This window comes from Anopheles gambiae, chromosome 2 (genome assembly GCF_943734735.2).
Source record: "Anopheles gambiae chromosome 2, idAnoGambNW_F1_1, whole genome shotgun sequence".
NCBI classification, from domain to species: Eukaryota; Metazoa; Arthropoda; class Insecta; order Diptera; family Culicidae; genus Anopheles; species Anopheles gambiae.
This window is the reverse complement of record NC_064601.1, coordinates 97,324,971-97,342,377: the sequence shown is the minus strand read 5'-3', so window position 1 is coordinate 97,342,377 and position 17,407 is coordinate 97,324,971. Positions and strand designations below refer to the sequence as shown.

Here is a 17,407-nt window from a genome sequence, read left to right as displayed (position 1 = left end):
ATTTTCGGGGGCATTCTGGTACAGGCGGTGCTGGCCGGATAATCTTGAGCCCATTGAGGGAGGCTAATGGTTTTCCGGCAGTGCGAGAAGCATAATGGAAAGTTTTGCAGTACTTTGAGCTTTGAAGGAGGGAGGAATGCATCGATATGTGTTAAAAGGTTGAGATAGAATGTTAGGTAGAGGGATGATTTGGTTTTTTGGAAATGTGTTATGATCATTGCACCCTATTTCTTAAACTCTTATCGTAGATAGACTTAAAAGACTATTGGTTGGATTTTTGGACACGTTTTTTATCATTTCCATCACATGACCAGTCAAACGTGTAATGAACGGCTACCGAAACTTCCGATATCGATTATGAGTGAATCATTTGGTGGTTGGTAGTGATCGATTTTTGATCTTTATACTGAATACTAATCATATCTTGATTTTTTTAATTTCGATTTTCGATTAAGTTCAAAACAATCGTCGCATAGAGTTTTTGCAAAGTTTTTGTCACTGAAATAAATATAATTGAATTTACTTGATCATGAGCGCAACGATCACTAAGCACTCTGTTATACTGTTATACTGCGCAGATTGCAATATTGGGTTTAGAACAATCGTTTATTCGTAGTGGATTTTCGGACATATTAGTCGTTTTTGGACTATCTAACGGAAAAAAAGAACGGTTTCAAAATAATTTAAATTTACACACATACCGATATACCGTTCATCAAATATATCACATTTCCTCAGCAACTAATCCACAACCAACACCAAATAAATCATCGCACCTTGGAGCAAAGCATCACTGGCATCATCAAATATGACAGACTTAATTAGCATAAGATATTACACGCCCAACTTTCCACTGATTGACGTTATGCATGCATTAAAACTCGCGCTTCCAGAAACAAGCCTTAAGCTGCACCTGGTCCAGGTGTATCCAGGCTGCAACATGCTACAACACCACGCCGATTGGTGGGAGACATTCGCCATCCTGCTGGCACACTTTGATCCATACTGATCTAATCGTGAGCTGGTCAACACGAATAACAACAACAACCATCTCCCTTCCAAATGGTGCACCTTCATAATTAATCGCTCGATTTACGGGTACGGTCAATTGGCAAAATTATTAAAAGCAGGCTAGCCTGGTCACTTCCTGGTTCATAGGGCCTTATCTTTGTATGTGTGTGAGTGTATTTTCCCTAAAGGGGCAGAAGGAGTTTAAATTAAAATTAAACATTTATCATACCAGGAATATCCATTCGCTGGCAATAGGACGGATCCTGCTTTCGGGAAGCGGACAGACGTGTCATCCCGGTTTGGGATGGAATTTTGGGAATATAGCTGTCGCGCGGTTCAGCCCAGGGGGAAGAGAACTTTCACCACAGACACTGCAACGGTCCTGGTCACTGGTCCAGCAGTGTGGTGTTTTGAGGGTGGTGGTGATTGCTCCGGAACGGGTTTTCCGTTCCTTTCCAAACCACAGTTCCAAAGTCAACTTGTCCAGCTCTGGTAAGAATCTGACCTTTAGCGCACCGGGATTTCGGTTTATCTCATGTTGGTAGTGTGTAGTGGGGGATTTTTTTACGGTCGTGAAGCCAGTGGTTCCATGGGGAAGTTTTCGTTGGAAACAAGGGAACAGGGAAGGCAATGCTCCCGTGTATTTGGCGCGAGTAAAGTTGAGGGAAATGTGATTATAAATTCAGTACTGCTGCAATCTGGTTTAGGGCTTCACTTGGGTACTCTAAAGGGATTCGAGCTTCAAGGGAAGGGGTAGCGTCCCATCTGGTAGTTGGCAGGTGTGAATGTGAGAAGAGGCTTAACAAAGGCTTACATTCAATATTAGAACCATGTAATGGCTTCTTCGATCAGAAAAAAAGGGAAAATAACCATGAACATGATTCAGCGTAGCAGAAGATATAAAAGCTTAGGACATGTTGGGCAATTGCAGGTATTTTCGTTTTAAAAAGTTTACCAAAACGGACACTAAACCCCGAACACGATGAAGCGATGTTTTGCATTGTCCTCATGCTATTCGGTGTGTTCCAAAAACATTAAATGATCTGTCAATTAAGGATCGGCAACATTTCATACTTCGAATGTCCATCCGCAGTGTCTCCGGCTCTCGGTTTCTCAAGCACTTTGTGGGCACAAATTGAATTTGTGTTTAATTTGGACAAAAATGAAGCCACTTCCCTGGGCTTGACAAATTGAAACCAGCGCATTCCGATCCTATGTGGTAGTGGCTCGACACAGGACGCAGCAACTGTGCAGAGACATTAGAAAATTAGCACAAAACGTCATCCGTTGCAGCCGGAAAGAGAGTCGCCGTCCTTACCGGTCTAAGTGGTGTGTGGGTTTTCAGAAAACCGCACTCTTTTCAATTATCACAATTATGCTTATGTGCTTCCCCGCGGGCTACGTAAGTGTACGTGTCCGTGAGACTGCTGGGAAAAGGGCTTGGGAAAGTTGGCGCAGTTTTTATTTTCATACCCGTGCTGTGTAGTGTCCGGTTTCTTAATTACATTACAGTCGTGTGTCGGGAAAGTGGCCGGTGCTTGTTTGTTTTTTGGGTTAAGAGGACAGACTCTGTGTCCCGTTGTGCTGGACGATAAAAGCGTTATCATTATGGTGGGAGCATTTAATATGTTCTGTTTGCGCAGTTGGGATAGGTTATGGGCTAGCATGTGTGTGTGTTATTGTGTGTGTGCGGTTGGTTCATACAAAGAGGCCAGCACTTCATATGCCAGCAATCTCCAGGCGACTTCTAAAACATACGCTGGCAAAGCTCCATTTCCATGCGATGTATAATCGTATTAAGATGTGTTTCAATCTCGATTCCACCGTTGGTAGATATCATTTGGGGCAAGTGTCTATTTCTATCATAACTCAGACGCGAATGGATTGGGCAGCTACAATTGTGTTATCAATTTGTGTTTCGATTTATATCGCTCTGGCACATCTGGCTCTAAAAATAAAATCCATTTGTAGCACTAGAAAGAAAACGGGATGTATTATTTGTGTTAACGTAATTCAACGAAAAGCACAGGATGAAAATGAAGGCTTGACTAGGGCTGGAATTGGAATAACAGGGAAAAAAGAGACTAATGATGGAAACGAGATTTGCTGAACAGCAACGTGTATTAACGTGTGATACACATTCTGTAACATATTCTGAGAAAACTAGACATGAACCGTGAGAGAGTCCGGGATTAGGATACATATAAATTCTGGATAGAAATTGGTGACTACAGGCAAGAGTAAAAGGAAAACGATACGATCCTGAATTTAGAAAGAGCTAAAAAAATACATGGTCAGTTTTCTAACACGGGACGGTGATATTAGTACTTGCTTCCTCAAAAGAGATTCTAGGTGCAGGAAGTGTACCTGGCTAATGTTCTCTAATGGATATTGGGTCAATCAATTCTAGAAATTCAGTCAAATAGCGCAGTTTGCGATAGAAGATTCATAGATTTATAACCTGCCGAATTGTAGGTAGTGTTTCTAATTAAACCTTGGCCTCACGGTTGCATTAGAGCCAAGAATATGCAAAAAAACGATGAAATTTTGCAACTAGGAGCCATACCGAAGCCTGGCACTATTCACGATGCAAGATGCGTCTAACAATTTACATCATTCCAACAAGTGAATATTGTATTCTATTTGATGATTTAATGGTTAAACCAGTTACAAAGTGTATACGTAGGCGTAATGGTTACGTCTTTCTAGTCGTTCTATACTTCTTGATTAATTCTAGATTTAATTTTAGATTTAAATTCAAGCTGGAGCAGTTTTCATCCATCGCCCAATGACGTGATGTTTTCGTCATATCATGAAATTTTTAAACACATTTCAAAACATACATGCGTTTGAACCACTTGTTGTTTTTTGTTCCAAGTTCTTACAGATAAAGTCATATTCCATGTCACACTCGTTCGAACTTCCTTGGTGACACATAAGACAAAGTAAACCATACTTGTATTTACACAAAACTCAAATTGGTGCTTGACTCATTTGCTTACTCACGGCCAAAATGGGACACAAGGTGTTGATTCTTTGCTACAACTTTACTACGACTGTAGCGGGCCAATGTTATCTAATCATTAAACTGTTACAATTTTGTCCATAACCAAACGCACCTCGTTGCTACAGTGCCGTGACCGCTGGACCGAAACCAGTTTACGCGGTTTTATTTTGATCGTTCGTTCTTTGCCATAGTTTGGGTGTTTTTTTTTTGTTTTGTCTGCCCCATTCGCTTGTGGTGGTGTTGCATCACACCTGCTGTACCTGAAGAGGCACAAGATCAACCGCGATCTCCAATGTTTTATGCGTCGGAAACGAACACTCACACACACATACGCACTCCACTACTCGCTAGAGCTGTGTTGGTGTTTTGTTTATGTTCCGGTCGGCGAACATGGACCCTGGCGTCACAAGAACAAAACGCTAAAACCTTGAATGGAGGTGTACGAATTACTACAGAAACCCGTGGGGGGAGGTGCGTAGGTCAACGTTAACGCACGAGGTAAATTAAGATAACGACGCAGTTTGGCGTGAGTCAGTCGCAAGTGCGAGCTCCAAAAATGTGTCTGACGCTCCGCACTACAGCATGGCCACAACGCTCACCAACACAGAAGTGCTAAACGGTGGTCCATTGGAGCATGGACCTATCGTCATCGTCATCTATATGTTTTTTGCCCCCCACAAGGGAAGGGGAATGATCGTGTGTTGCGCATAAACCTGTGCTCAGTTTCTCTTCCGAGTTTGTCGCGATAGGATGGCTTCGTTTTCGGTACATTATTCGCTTCTGCTCGTGAGCGTCTTGGCGGTGATCGCTTTGACCAGTGCCGCAGGTTTGTTTGGTTTAGTTTTGCTGGAGTGGTGATTTTGTTTGTAGAGCTATTTAACAGTGTTGTCGCACGTTTGTCCACGCTCCGTATGCGTTCATTCCGTAGCTATCGATGATCTTCAACCGAGTGAAATCAACCGGGGCAGTTTGGTGAGGATCGCGAGAAGTCCACAGCAACCCCAAGGGTTCCCGAATTTCCCCCCGTAAGTGGTGTGAAGCGATCGACTGGGCGCAAAACTCAAAACCCCGAAACAATGGACTTAATGTAACCTTTTGTTTTGCCTTCTCTGCCCCGCGCAGACCACAGTTTCCCTTCGGCAATCCGGAAATAGTCTCGCAAGACACGCAACAGAACAAAAACGGTTACGCGCAAACGACGATCTACAAGTTCCCCAACGGGATGGGTTCGTCATCCGTGTCCACAAGTCACTCGGTATGGTATTAAGAAATTAACGCCCGCACGTCGTGGTGACGTCCATGCTTTGGTGTTTCTATTTCGAATAGCTTTTATCATGTTACATGTTTACGTTACGTTGTTTGGCTTTTTGTTGTCTTTTTTTCTTTCTCCCTAGGGTTCGTCCAAGCTGAGTGGCGTCACCTGGAGTATGCTGGGTGCGGGCATCACTTTACTGCTACTTAAAATGCTGTACTAAAAGCGTTCCAATTTTGGTGTGGATGGATGATTCATCCGGCCACAAAGTAAACTTTAAGGCTACCATGGGTGTGAACGTTTGCAGAGCAGAGCTCAGTGGATCGCAGTTTCTTTCGGGCTTTTTTGGCATAGTTATTGAAGCAGTGATGTTTTGGATTTTACTGAAACGATTAAAATGAAAAAAAAAGTTGAAAAAACAACAATAAAGTATTTATATGATCGAGTTAAATTATGGTATTAAATCTGAGTTTATGTATACGAGGCTTTAAATTTCGTCTAGAACTGTTACGGTAGCTTGGAACCCTTGGAGCTTGGAATGATGGGGAAGTGGAACCCTTGGAGCTTCCAACCCTTCGAGCTTGAAATAATGGGGTAGTCTGGGAGGTGCTAAGGGAGACCTAGATCTACTACGAATACAGAGTCAAACAATTGAAGAGAGCCTAAGTACATGTTAGCATTACAGGCATACTCCAAAAGACTACTAGCAAGAATTTGCTCTAACTACATGCAGAGTTTTGAATCCTCAGAACTACTCAAGGCCATGGATTGCTGATCATATCATTATTACATGATCTTTAGATTTACACTTCTATCAATTGATCGCTTGTTGTCCAGGGTCTGATTATGACTCGTTGCCTGTAGTCTTAGACTTGATAGAAGTATTGCCAACCTCAGACCTTCGTTAATGCCGTATCCTTGTGTATACGAAGAAGGGCATTGATAGTGGCATTGATTCATGTCTAGACGATCCTTGACATTTGGCATAGCTTCTCCGTTAGTTCAACCGTTCTTCTCCGATGCGTTGCTCCTGTAGCATAAGCATATAATCTTCAACCTTACAACTGTGCGATAAGCAGACTGTAGCCTTGTACTCTAACGTAGGCTGCTAGTATTTCTATCGAATCGTATTTTTATCGAATTAAAAATTCAAAAATGATTTTCAATTTCCGACATAAACAAGCTCTATGAAGTTCCTTTCTTATTGTACATATTCCCATTAAATCCTCCAAACGTATAGTAATGGTTTGGTAACATCCTGTGAAAGTCACGCTCAATTGTTGCGCTACGAGCGAGTAAATCTTCTCCAAAGTAAAACACCAACCTTTAATCCTCGTTTATGCAAACCAATACAAAAACTTTTCGCTTTAAAAGTCACCACGCTTGTGCATTTCCTAACCCGTTGCTCAATCATGTAGCAACCCTTCTAGCACCCCGAACCAAGACTGTGAAGCAACAGTTTACAGAACGAAGCTGCAGAAAACTCACATTAAGCACCCACATCATACCGCAACGCGCGCACGCGTGTGTGTGTATGTGTGTTTCCGTGTACTCTTTATAAGAAAAGTTGGAGATGACGGGACCAAACTCTTCTCCCAGCTAGCAAACAGGCCACAACCGAGCGCAGCGAGGATGCAAAAAGTCGTTGTTGGTGTTGGTACACCATGAGATCGCATCAAATTTCAAAGACACACGCGGCTGCAAAGATTAAGAAGGTGGCAGAGATTCTTGCGTAAACGTTCCGGTGTCGTTACTGCAGCGCGACTCGAATCTGCTCCTTCGCTGGAAGCGGGAGTAGTAGAATGGAAGGTAAAAGATGTGCATCCGTCCGTTTTCCGGACAACAAAAACATTCCAACGGGAAATTTATGATGCAATTTGAATATCAGGAAACAATGGTATTTATGGTGTTTGGTGTTTTGGGGGTAGTAGTGGTAGTAGTGGTTTGTAGATAGTACCGCTGTACCGTCTGTTGGGAGTGGTTGCGCAAGAGTACGCAAGAGCGAATCGCATTCATCGTTCAAGCGCAAAACAATCGATATTGTTTTGAATTTGGACCCGTTGTCGGTTCTTGCGGGAGTAAGTTTAGCAATTAATATAACAAAAATCGTAAATTACAGCTAGTGTGTTTGGCTGAGTAGTGGTGGTGATGGTGATGGTGCTTAATAAACCGCCATTAGTAGCAGAGATGGAATTTGTCTCTACAATTACAGCTAAACAATCTTTTGGGTAGAGTGCAGGAATAATAATGTTGAAAAGATGCATTCCAAACGAGCGATATTCGTTACAAATTGTGTTCTTTTATTGCAGACGAAATAATCCTTTTCGAATGCATGAACGTGGCAGCTCAGAGCTTTAAGCATATCACGATGAAGTGCGACCAACGCTCAACGGTCCCAGTACACGCCAGATAGTACACCAGACAAAACGGAACCGGTACCGGTGCGAAATTGATTTTCATTGCAATTGTTTATGACAAGTGCAAAACCAGAACGTCCTTATCGAATGTGACAGGCATTATAATGCAATTTTCTGCTATATTTACTTGGTTTGCACAGAAGGTGCCAACCGGAACAAAATCGGGGAAAAGGGTTGTAGCCACTGGCTACATGTGATTGGTTGGTTGGTGAAGAAATCAATTCTCCTACATATTTGTCATTGCTAGTGTTTGATGTTGAGTGTGGGGAGTGTGGAGAACACTGTGCGCTATACACAAGTGCGATGGATTGTACCGCCAAACCGACTAATGTAAGATGATTTCGCTTGAAAACGGTTTTCCAGTGTCGTCGCTATGAAGTGTGGGAAGGCGCGGAATGTCTCTCTGGCGAGTTGTCACAGACGGGTGAAGGTGGATCCAATTGTGCTGTTAGTCGGTGAGCTCACGGTTGAGATAGGACGAGTACTGGGAACTGGGTTAGCGATGTGGGTAAGATATGGAAGATTGACTATTTTGCCCGCTATAAAGGGCAGCAAGGGTGCTTCGTAGAAGGATGATGACGCGCTGGAATGGACATTGTTGTGAGAACGCGATGAGCAATAAACCCCTGTCCGAAATGTGATCGGCGTTATCGTGCCGGTGCTGTACAGTGGATGACTAATAAATGCTGCACAGAAGGTGATAAGATGGGTCGTGGGATTGCGCATTGCTGAGTATACTTTTGGCAATAAATAAGAGAGGGACTTTGAAAACATAGATAGAAATAATGAAAATAAAACATTTCCCATTAAAAACTTTAGTTACTCGCCTAAAAGTATGCAAATTTAGGTTCTACTTGGCAATATGTAAATTTTTAACGATTTTTACTATGAAATAGAATACATTTAGGCGCATTTAAACATGATTTTTGTGTTTATTGCAACAAACGTCTAAAAACTCATGGCGTAAACTACGTAGTTGGGCAACTCGTACCATTTTAATTAAGCATAATTTTGTTCTTAACTGTTCCTAGTCTCAAGATAATTCCCAACGATTTCCACCACGGCCAATCTAAACTCGTGTGGGAATTAGCAACATTCTTGCTGTTATTTGTGACTGTTTCTACCGAACCAAAGAGCACCACAATCGAACCGAACGGATGCAGTTCTGTTTTTGATGTTGGGCATGATTTAGCGACCCATAAATAAGGCGGAGTGGAGGGCACACCGATCGGGTGGGATGTGTATTTTCTGCACCAAACCACACCGGAGCACCCAAACCGGAGCTGTTCGATACTTGAAAACGGATGCTTGAAAAACAATGTCAGCTGTCCGGGCGAGGGAAGAAACCCCGGAAGCCCCAAACGCCGCGTGGCAGCGGAGATTTGTGGATCCTGTGAAGAACATTGGCGGTTGTGTACTTGTACGGTTATGGATGAACCGAATAATTTGGTTGTTGCTGCTGGTTGCGGTTTGTGCTTTGCATAAATTATCTTCTTTTTTCTCGCTCACTGCTGCTAGAAATGGTTAAAAATGGCAAAATGCAACAAACTAACAGCGCGCGGGAAAGATGTTCCTTCAGCAGCAAGCTGAAGGGATGCCGCGTTGCTGCGTTGTAATTTATAGACCAGAAGCAAACGTTAAATTATGCCCACTCGTTGCGTGCTCGGTGGCAACATATTTTCGCCCATGTCATGGAGAGTTCGGTTTCCGGTCAATCCGGGTATAGGGCCGGAGTTGCAAATGTAAGCCCTGGGAATGGTGTACTTAGTCGCGGAAACGAAATGTACTAGCCACCGAACTGACCGACTGAAACAGGACTGGATTCCGTGTGTCCGAGAGGGAGAAAGACACACTGAAAGCCGCGGGAAAAGGACGGAGTTTTTGTGGTAGCGCACCTTAAGGAACAATAATTAAAGACGGGAAGGAGTCCATCAAGAAGGATTTGACCGTTTGCATACAACTTCTATATGCTTGCTTTAACAGAACAGGGGAGTAGGACAGTTCTACAACAAGTTCGAAAGAGTGATATCTACTAGAAAGGTAGAATAAATTAGCTAGACAAGCAGGAGTTGGGTCGGAAAAAGGATTGCACCGGAAACCGGTACCGGCTACAAATCACGCTCCAAGCGGCTTCCCTAAATCGGCAGCCCTCGCGTTTGGAAGGGGTTGCTGGTAAAATTCCCAGACGCAAGGCCAGCAAACGATGTGAAGGAATCAGGATACTTGAGAATATTAAGAAGCCGGTCGAGCGGTTGTGATTTGCTGTGCGATTTGCTGCAAACTCATGGTCGCAGGCAGTAGGCTATTAAACGAGTGCTGCTTAGTAATGCTGGCTGTGGGTTGTAAATTAAGTGGCAAGGAATCGGAACCCGTTGGGGAGTAATGAAATAATGCTTTTTAATGTATGTTATTTCTAGTGTCTATTTTTTGAAATGTCATGAGCATATGTTGACTGTCTCAGACAATGTCATTCATACCAAACTATGAATGCATACAAAATATCGTCGAACATAAAGCTTTCTTCTTTACCTCCTAGATAAGCGCCTGAAGGTATGCAATAGTATATATTATTATCTCTTTAAAGGCTAGAGGTGGAATCATCCAATTTTTCGATAGCTTTGGCGAATATAATGATTCTAAAAGGCATTTTAATACGTGTTTTTTTTAAATCATATTCAGAAAGAGTTTACATGTATGTGATTGAAATACTTTAACAATTAACACTAAATTTCATTATCGATAATCGTATAACAGTTAACGATACAACACATTGCATACATTCAGGCGTTCATCATCAGACAAAAATAGGTTTTTTGAACAATTGTTAGAATTTTAAATAACATGCTGTAATTAAAGATCTTCCGATGACAATAACTTACAAAAGTATGTGTGAATATCACCGAATACCTATAATAAAATATGCATTAAATACTAAATTGATATATCCTGTCCCAAATGGCTTGCAATGATCCATTCAATAGCCCTATGCTACCATCACTATGCCCCTAAGAGAAAAAGCGAAACAAATCAGTTGCATCATCCTCGTGTGCCTATCTGATGTATGCTCACCGCTCAATTACGTTTGATGGCATGACCACGACAGTGATGGGTTTTAATGGAAAATTTGCCTTCTACCACCACAACCGCGTAATGACGAAGGACATTTAAGCGCGGCACGGTGACATTGCAGCACACCGAGGTACAGAGCTTCCGCCGTTCGATGTCAAATCATCGCGCTAGCCAGCTGGCTCTGAGCTCTGGGTGAGTATTTGGTAAAGAAATCTGTGGCCAAGACTTGTCAAATGCGGACAAATTGAAAGTGGATTAGTGGCGCAAGGGGAGTCCAGCCCCGAAGTCTGCGGTAAATCAGTGACGTTAAGCTCCTGCGGATAGGCTAGTCTAATCCTGCCTGCCGAAAGCAACGTCGTCATCTGAACGTCAACATCGGTGGCTTGCCTTTATTCCATGGTTGGGCAGAAGATTACGCCGTACGCATTCTGGGGCAGGAGTTTCCGTGCGGCATCTCATGCGCCCTCCGTAGTTTCTCGTGCTTAATGCGGGTTGTGCGTGTACAGGGACAGTGGCAAGCAACAATGGAGGGAAAGAAGGAAATTTAATCTTTATTTAAAACATAAAAAAGCAACTAAAGCCACGCTGGGCCTGGCCGTCGCGGTTGGTCTGTGGGCGCGGATGAGTGGGTCCCTCCCGCCGGGACGTCAACTTCACATTCCGTTCGCGTGGATGGTCGCGGCACCCCGGAGTGTCTGGTTGAGTGTAATTTATCTTCATCAACACCCGGACCTAATTCTAATGGAGAATGTCTGTTGAAGATGCATTGCGACGGCGACAATGACGGTGGTGACGGTGCTGGAGCAACCGCCTGTGGGGTTTTATCGTTTGTATCAAAACGGCAGGCAGGGGCTGCCATGGGGAGAAGAGTCCGTCAGGCTAGCCGCATTAAACTAGCGCAATGGTTCCAAGAATTCCTAGCAAGTCCTAGTAGGCACTTTCTTTTGTGTGGAGGGGTTAAATTTAAAGAAACTGAAGCAAACGTCAAACTGTTCAAGGTGTCAGAGTTGTCTTAAGCCGTGGAAGCAGAAACTTCAAGACTTCAAGGCAAGGAACGGACATAAAAACTGTGCTAAAATAGTTTCACTCATCAATTAAAGGATTCGCCGGCATTATAATGGAGTTTTAATCGTAGCTGCGTAAACGTCTTTTACCCAGAACCGTCCTGAAATTACACTGTTTTGTGCAATAGTTGGGTGAATTTATAAATAAACATCTCCGGCTCGTTTGAAGGGAAGTTTAAACGGCTTACCGGAACCGGGAACCATCAATCAGAACGGATAGTAAGCTCGAGGTCAACTATGCAAACGAGTACAGTGCTATTCCTTACCGAAGCAAGACCCCGGTCCTGTTGAGTTTGGTACAAACTTTTGCCAATCCATTCCCCCCGAACATGGTACGATACAAGTTGTTCGTGCATTCCCTTCCACGCTCGCTGTTAGCCGGAGGTCGGAACTTTGTAAAACATGTCCGTTAACCATTTTACAGCGCGAACTCGGTCCGTTGCACCATGCTGCTGCTGCTGCTGCTGGCGTCAAATTAGGGTTGGCTTCATGGAGCCATGATTAAGATTACCAATATTACGATAATAATAAACTTATAATACGGTAGCTAACCAAGCAAGGTGGTGCTGCAATGGGGGAAGGAAGTTCATTCGTTTAGTTCCCGCTAGAATTTTGTGAAGGGAAGACTTTCGGGCAGCGAAATGAGCCCGAGCCAGATAGTGTAGCGATACTATCACACCAACAACATCCATAAAACAACTGTAATTGATACAGTGCGGTGGTACGAAAAGAGCAATCAGCATTGGTAAGGGATGCGATGAGGTACAACAATGGTAAAAGTACACTAAAGTGCATAACTTTCTCGTTATACCGTTTGGGTGGCGTTGCTGTCCCTCTCTCTCTCTCTCACTCTCTCGGAACCACAGATGGTAGATTTTAATTTGAAATCAACGAAAATATGCTCCTGTCACTTAAAATTCGGGTTCCCGGATTGGTGCACCGGATAAAGTTCTATCCAGCGTAAAACGTTTAGCGTTTTTTTTTTGCTTTTTCGGTGAACATTATGGAGGCGATGGGCGATAAGCGAATGTGCAATATCGTGCATGGTGGTGGTGCTCGATCCCTTTTTATCACACAGCACAAGCAACATGAAATCGCGGCCCAATCGCGGTGGGCGATAAAATGTGGGAACTATTTTATAATGAAAATGTTACCCCATGTTCAAGCAACTAACAAGGATGTTTCTTTTCGGTAGGAGTCAAAAAAAAAAGGAAGAACTTCCCTCCTTGGCAGGGCATTTGCTAGCAAACTTTTTGTGCATGACTGGTGGTAATTAAATTATGCCTTCACTGGGAAGAGTTTTGCTCTTGGTTGGTGGTTACTTTCCTTGCTCAAACATTTACATGGTAATTTTTATCGCTGCTACAGCATTTTTATCACGCCGTTTTTGGTTATTTTTATACGACTACCGGACTAGTTTGCACCATCCCTTCAGCATTCCACCCTCGAGCAGCGGGAGCTAATGACAAATAGCGCATGACAAATCATTTGCCGAACAGAAATGCGACACGGCCATCAAGATAGTGGAGGGCTTCGATCAAACTTTTGCACGGCACCACCGGTGGGGAGGGTTAAAAGTTTGTTTTCCATCCGATCTGTTTAATCAATGTGACAGTGGCAATGTCGCTGCAAATGAATTGGGTAAAGTTTGGGTGGCATTTTTTTTATTTTCTGCTCTCTGAGCAGAGAGGGAAGCAAAGTTTGGTCCTGCTTTTTCGTGTCTCTTTACCATTGATAGTTATGTAAATTGAAATGAGAAGTTTATTAGCGTATCTTTTTGATCGCAAACATCAGTGCTGTAATAAATTCTGAGAATGTTGGGTGGGTGGTGGTTCCGTATCATCCATCAGTGGCTATTTTAAAAAGCCATTAAAACTGTTACACTGCAGTTTTTTGGGGTCCTTTTTGTTGTGTTGGTTTTCGTTTCAATGGAGTGTTTCGTATCGAAATTCGTTATTTTAACGGAGTTTATATATGCTCTATCTGGGATTTCCTTCATAATGTTAAGCAAATTTGTGTGCTGCAAGCTGTAACTGTACACTCTGTTACCGAGTTACGCGGTTTCTGCGTTCCCGAGGAATCTGCGTAACTCGAATATCCGCGTAAGTCGAATTTTGTGGTTTTTAACCAAAATACACTTGACTACTCAGTATTTTCGATTAAATTTAGAGCTTTTTTACACTTTATCATGTATTTATGGTTTCACTCAATGGTTTCAAGACCACAAAGACAACAATATCACTTGTACTGTTTCAAAATGATTTGATAAAGGATCAATTGTGACTGTAATGAATACCGACAAATAGATATACTTAATTTGCAGTCATTGGGTACTTATTAGGCGCTACAATCGCCTTGTGGTCTTGGCCTGCCTCAGGAGTGTTCAAAATCGCTCACGATCTCACGCATTCATCTGCCAGTCCGTTATCTCGGCCTTAATGGCGGACGCTTCTACGCCATCCTGCCACCTCAATTTGGGCTTGCCAAGCCTCCTATGTCCGTATAGACGGCCTAAAAAGACTTCATCGGCAGTCATTGATTGCTTATTGCATTTTGCATTTGCAAAGCTTCCTAGAGAATCTCTTACGTATTAACAAACCTCATACCAATGATCAAACAGAGCTACAATTGATCCTCACTGGTTAGGTGGTCCGTTTTAGTTAGGTTAGTCGGTAGTTGGCACCTCAATAGTCAGGTTGTTTGCCAACCAACAGGATACTTTCGACAGTAAGAGATTCCAGCATTTTGACGATGATTGTCAAGCGAGTAATCCATGTTGTTTTTCCTTTTTTATTTTCTTTTTTATCAATCATATGAAACGTGTACTGACGAAAAGGACGTAGAATAGCACGAGTGCACTTTTTGATCAGTAAGGTGTCGTGCGATTTCAATAGGAGCGTGTAGGTATCTCCTACTGTTACACTATAATCAAGCTTTTAAGAACCTATATTCCAAATTTGTTGTTGCCGGTTTCGTGATACAGTTGTCAACTTGTATGCCTTAACATCATGCCCGTCATGGGCTCATTTGGATCATTTGGAGTCAGACTGTTTTGTGATACATTTTCCATCGGTATGGGTATGTGTATAACTCTAAACTTCTCAACACGTGTTTAAGCGGCTGTTGAATTAACCCATGAGGATTTGCCCGAGTGAAACTAACTCGATTTTATTGAATCTTCTTAGTAAACAACCAAAGCAAACAATTTCCTACCCCAGCATGAGAATTGATCAATCACGCTTGTTTATAGTTGTCCAGAGCAATGGTCACAAGCAAATTCGATCCATACAGAATTTATCGCAACTGCACGTGTTCAACCTCTCCTGCAGTCGGCTGCAACGTTCAAACGGTAAGACATATGTCCCAGGTCCTTCGTTAGTAGTTGAACCGAAAACTACAACTCAAACACACATACTCGCCACAATTGCACCGAGCAATGCGGTGGAAATCTTGCAATTTATGGTAGCGAAGATAAATCGACCCCGAACATGTGTTCTCGATGGTTTTTTTTGTTGCGTCCCAATCTCGTATCCCATGTGCTCCATTGTGTACCACGTTCCTACCGAAGCAAGGTAGTGAAATGTACAAATTCACAGCTAGTTGTTTTCAATCGGGAAGCGGTTTTTTGTGTGTGTGTGTTTGCTCGAAATCATGTGAAACCGTGTGCCGGAATCGGTTAAACGAGGAACAATATTTTTCACCCATTTTGTGGTAGAGTAATGGGTTGGCATTTACTAGCAGCGCGTTGCCGGTGGTGGCACTAGAAACGGGTTGATTACTGGCGGTAGGGGGTACTCGCCACATAAAACATCACCACGCACGGCATTGTGCACAGCGCCCCTAGCAGCAGCAGCAGTAGCAGCAGTGAAACGGAGAGGTAATTAAATTAAAAACCAATCTAAAAATAAGTACCCTATAACTTTAAAAATAGTTACTAACCCGTCCGGTAACGATGATTGGGTTTTCATCTTCACTCTTTCACTGGGCAGATGTGTGTGTGTGTGTGTGTATTTTTCAGTTTTATTTTATTGTGTCCCTACGGGCGGCAAACCCGTAAGCGTGTGCCGGACCGGGTTATGTGTAATATTTCGTGTTTTATTTTCCCGACCCTCCACTACCCCCCCCAAAAAAAGGGGGATTTAGCGTTTGTTTTCCTTCTCTTCCAAACTGTTTTGTTTGGTAAAGTTGAGTCGTTTGTGGCAACGCTGTCACGCGTGACATGTAGATATTTCATCTCGGTGTGATTAATTAGCAAACACAGGGACGCTGATTCGGTGATCGTAGTGCAGTGTTATCTGACTCCCAGAAGCACTAGAAACTAGCAACGGGGAGGTTTGAAAGGCGATAAAGCTGAAAACTATAACATGAAACGTTCGTTTTTGCTCTACGCTTCGGGAAAAGGGTAGGACGGGAGGTTAATGTAGTTTCAAAGGGCGCCAACACTAACCGATAGTGTCGTCGCGATATGCCAGACAGGCATAGGTGTCACCAGACATTACCAGACACTAGATGGATGAGCTAAAAACAGGTGTCAGTGGGACAGGGGCAACAGACGGCCAAGACAATGGTAGACAGCTAGAGAGCGAGAGAGAGAGAGAGAGAGAGAGAGAGAGAGAGAGAGAGAGAGAGAGAGAGAGAGAGAGAGAGAGAGAGAGAGAGAGAGAGAGTATAGACGGTCCCAGCAAGGGGGGATGTATAAATCCGAACGTGTTGACTCTGTAAACCGAATGAGGTTGTTCGGGGAGGATTACGTGGCGTCAAGGCAAGTCATCTGGTCAGCTGGTGACTACTAATTAAAAGTGTAATGTGTTAGGGTTATGGCTATGTTTTGGGGATGGTCCGAGCGGGTGATCAACCACACTCGCGACGATCAACATTGTTGCATCTAATGATCGTGGAATGCTATTAGAGGCTATTCGGCGTAGGAATGGGCCAAGTGGTGTATATAAAACGCTGTGCTCTGTAATGACCTACTGAAATGTGAATAGAATGTGCTGAGGAATGTGTAGTAAGATACTGGGGCAAACAAACTCAGCGATATTTTAACCTATTTTTAATTAAGGGCAAGATCCTTCAGGAGATCTTTAAACTGATTCAAATTATATTCGACTAAAACCAAGCACTAATCTACCAAATATGTCTTTCTACACTTCCTCCTCTGCACACTGAAATTGACACTTTTCAGCGCACGAATCAATTGCACCGAGACGGATCAAATTATTATCTTTCCTTTGCCGATAATGCCGATAATGGTGCGAAAAACTAAACCCCAGTGTTCTGGATTCTTAAATATTAATCAGCTAATTAAAAGTTTTCTCATTAGCGACTCGTCACAGCACCGTGACCGTGTCTGGGAGAGGGAAGAGGTTGAAACTGAAAGAAATTAGCAGAATAAGTTAACCTAAATCCGGGTCAACGGCGGTCAACTGAATAGCGCCGCGGAGGAAGTGCATTTTGCCCACTTGGATGATTGATGAATGAGGGTAGAGGGTTATTTTTTTAATGATTTAAAAATCGAATCAATGCTTCTTTGGGTAATCCTAAGGAATCGTTTTGAAATTTTGGGAGTGTCTTTAAGCGATTAGTT

The 17,407-nt window shown here is 43.0% G+C and overlaps 1 protein-coding gene across 1 annotated transcript; it reads left to right on the top strand.

Annotated features, from left to right (window-relative positions):
- The first annotated feature begins 4,720 nt into the window (after positions 1–4,720).
- Positions 4,721–5,721, top strand: LOC133391988 (uncharacterized). The gene is made up of 4 exons (XM_061649568.1): positions 4,721–4,844; positions 4,947–5,043; positions 5,141–5,273; positions 5,413–5,721. The coding sequence occupies exons 1-4, from the start codon at positions 4,769–4,771 to the stop codon at positions 5,491–5,493; spliced, it is 387 nt and encodes a 128-aa protein (XP_061505552.1). The 5' UTR covers positions 4,721–4,768; the 3' UTR covers positions 5,494–5,721.
- Positions 5,722–17,407: the final 11,686 nt, after the last annotated feature.

Excerpts from the sequence above, each read along its gene's own strand:
- LOC133391988 (XM_061649568.1), top strand. The coding sequence starts at position 4,769 with ATGGCTTCGTTTTCGGTACATTATTCGCTTCTGCTCGTGAGCGTCTTG. Across the intron at positions 4,845-4,946 it reads CGCTTTGACCAGTGCCGCAG|CTATCGATGATCTTCAACCG; the intron begins GTTTGTTTGGTT and ends TTCATTCCGTAG. Across the intron at positions 5,274-5,412 it reads CCGTGTCCACAAGTCACTCG|GGTTCGTCCAAGCTGAGTGG; the intron begins GTATGGTATTAA and ends CTTTCTCCCTAG.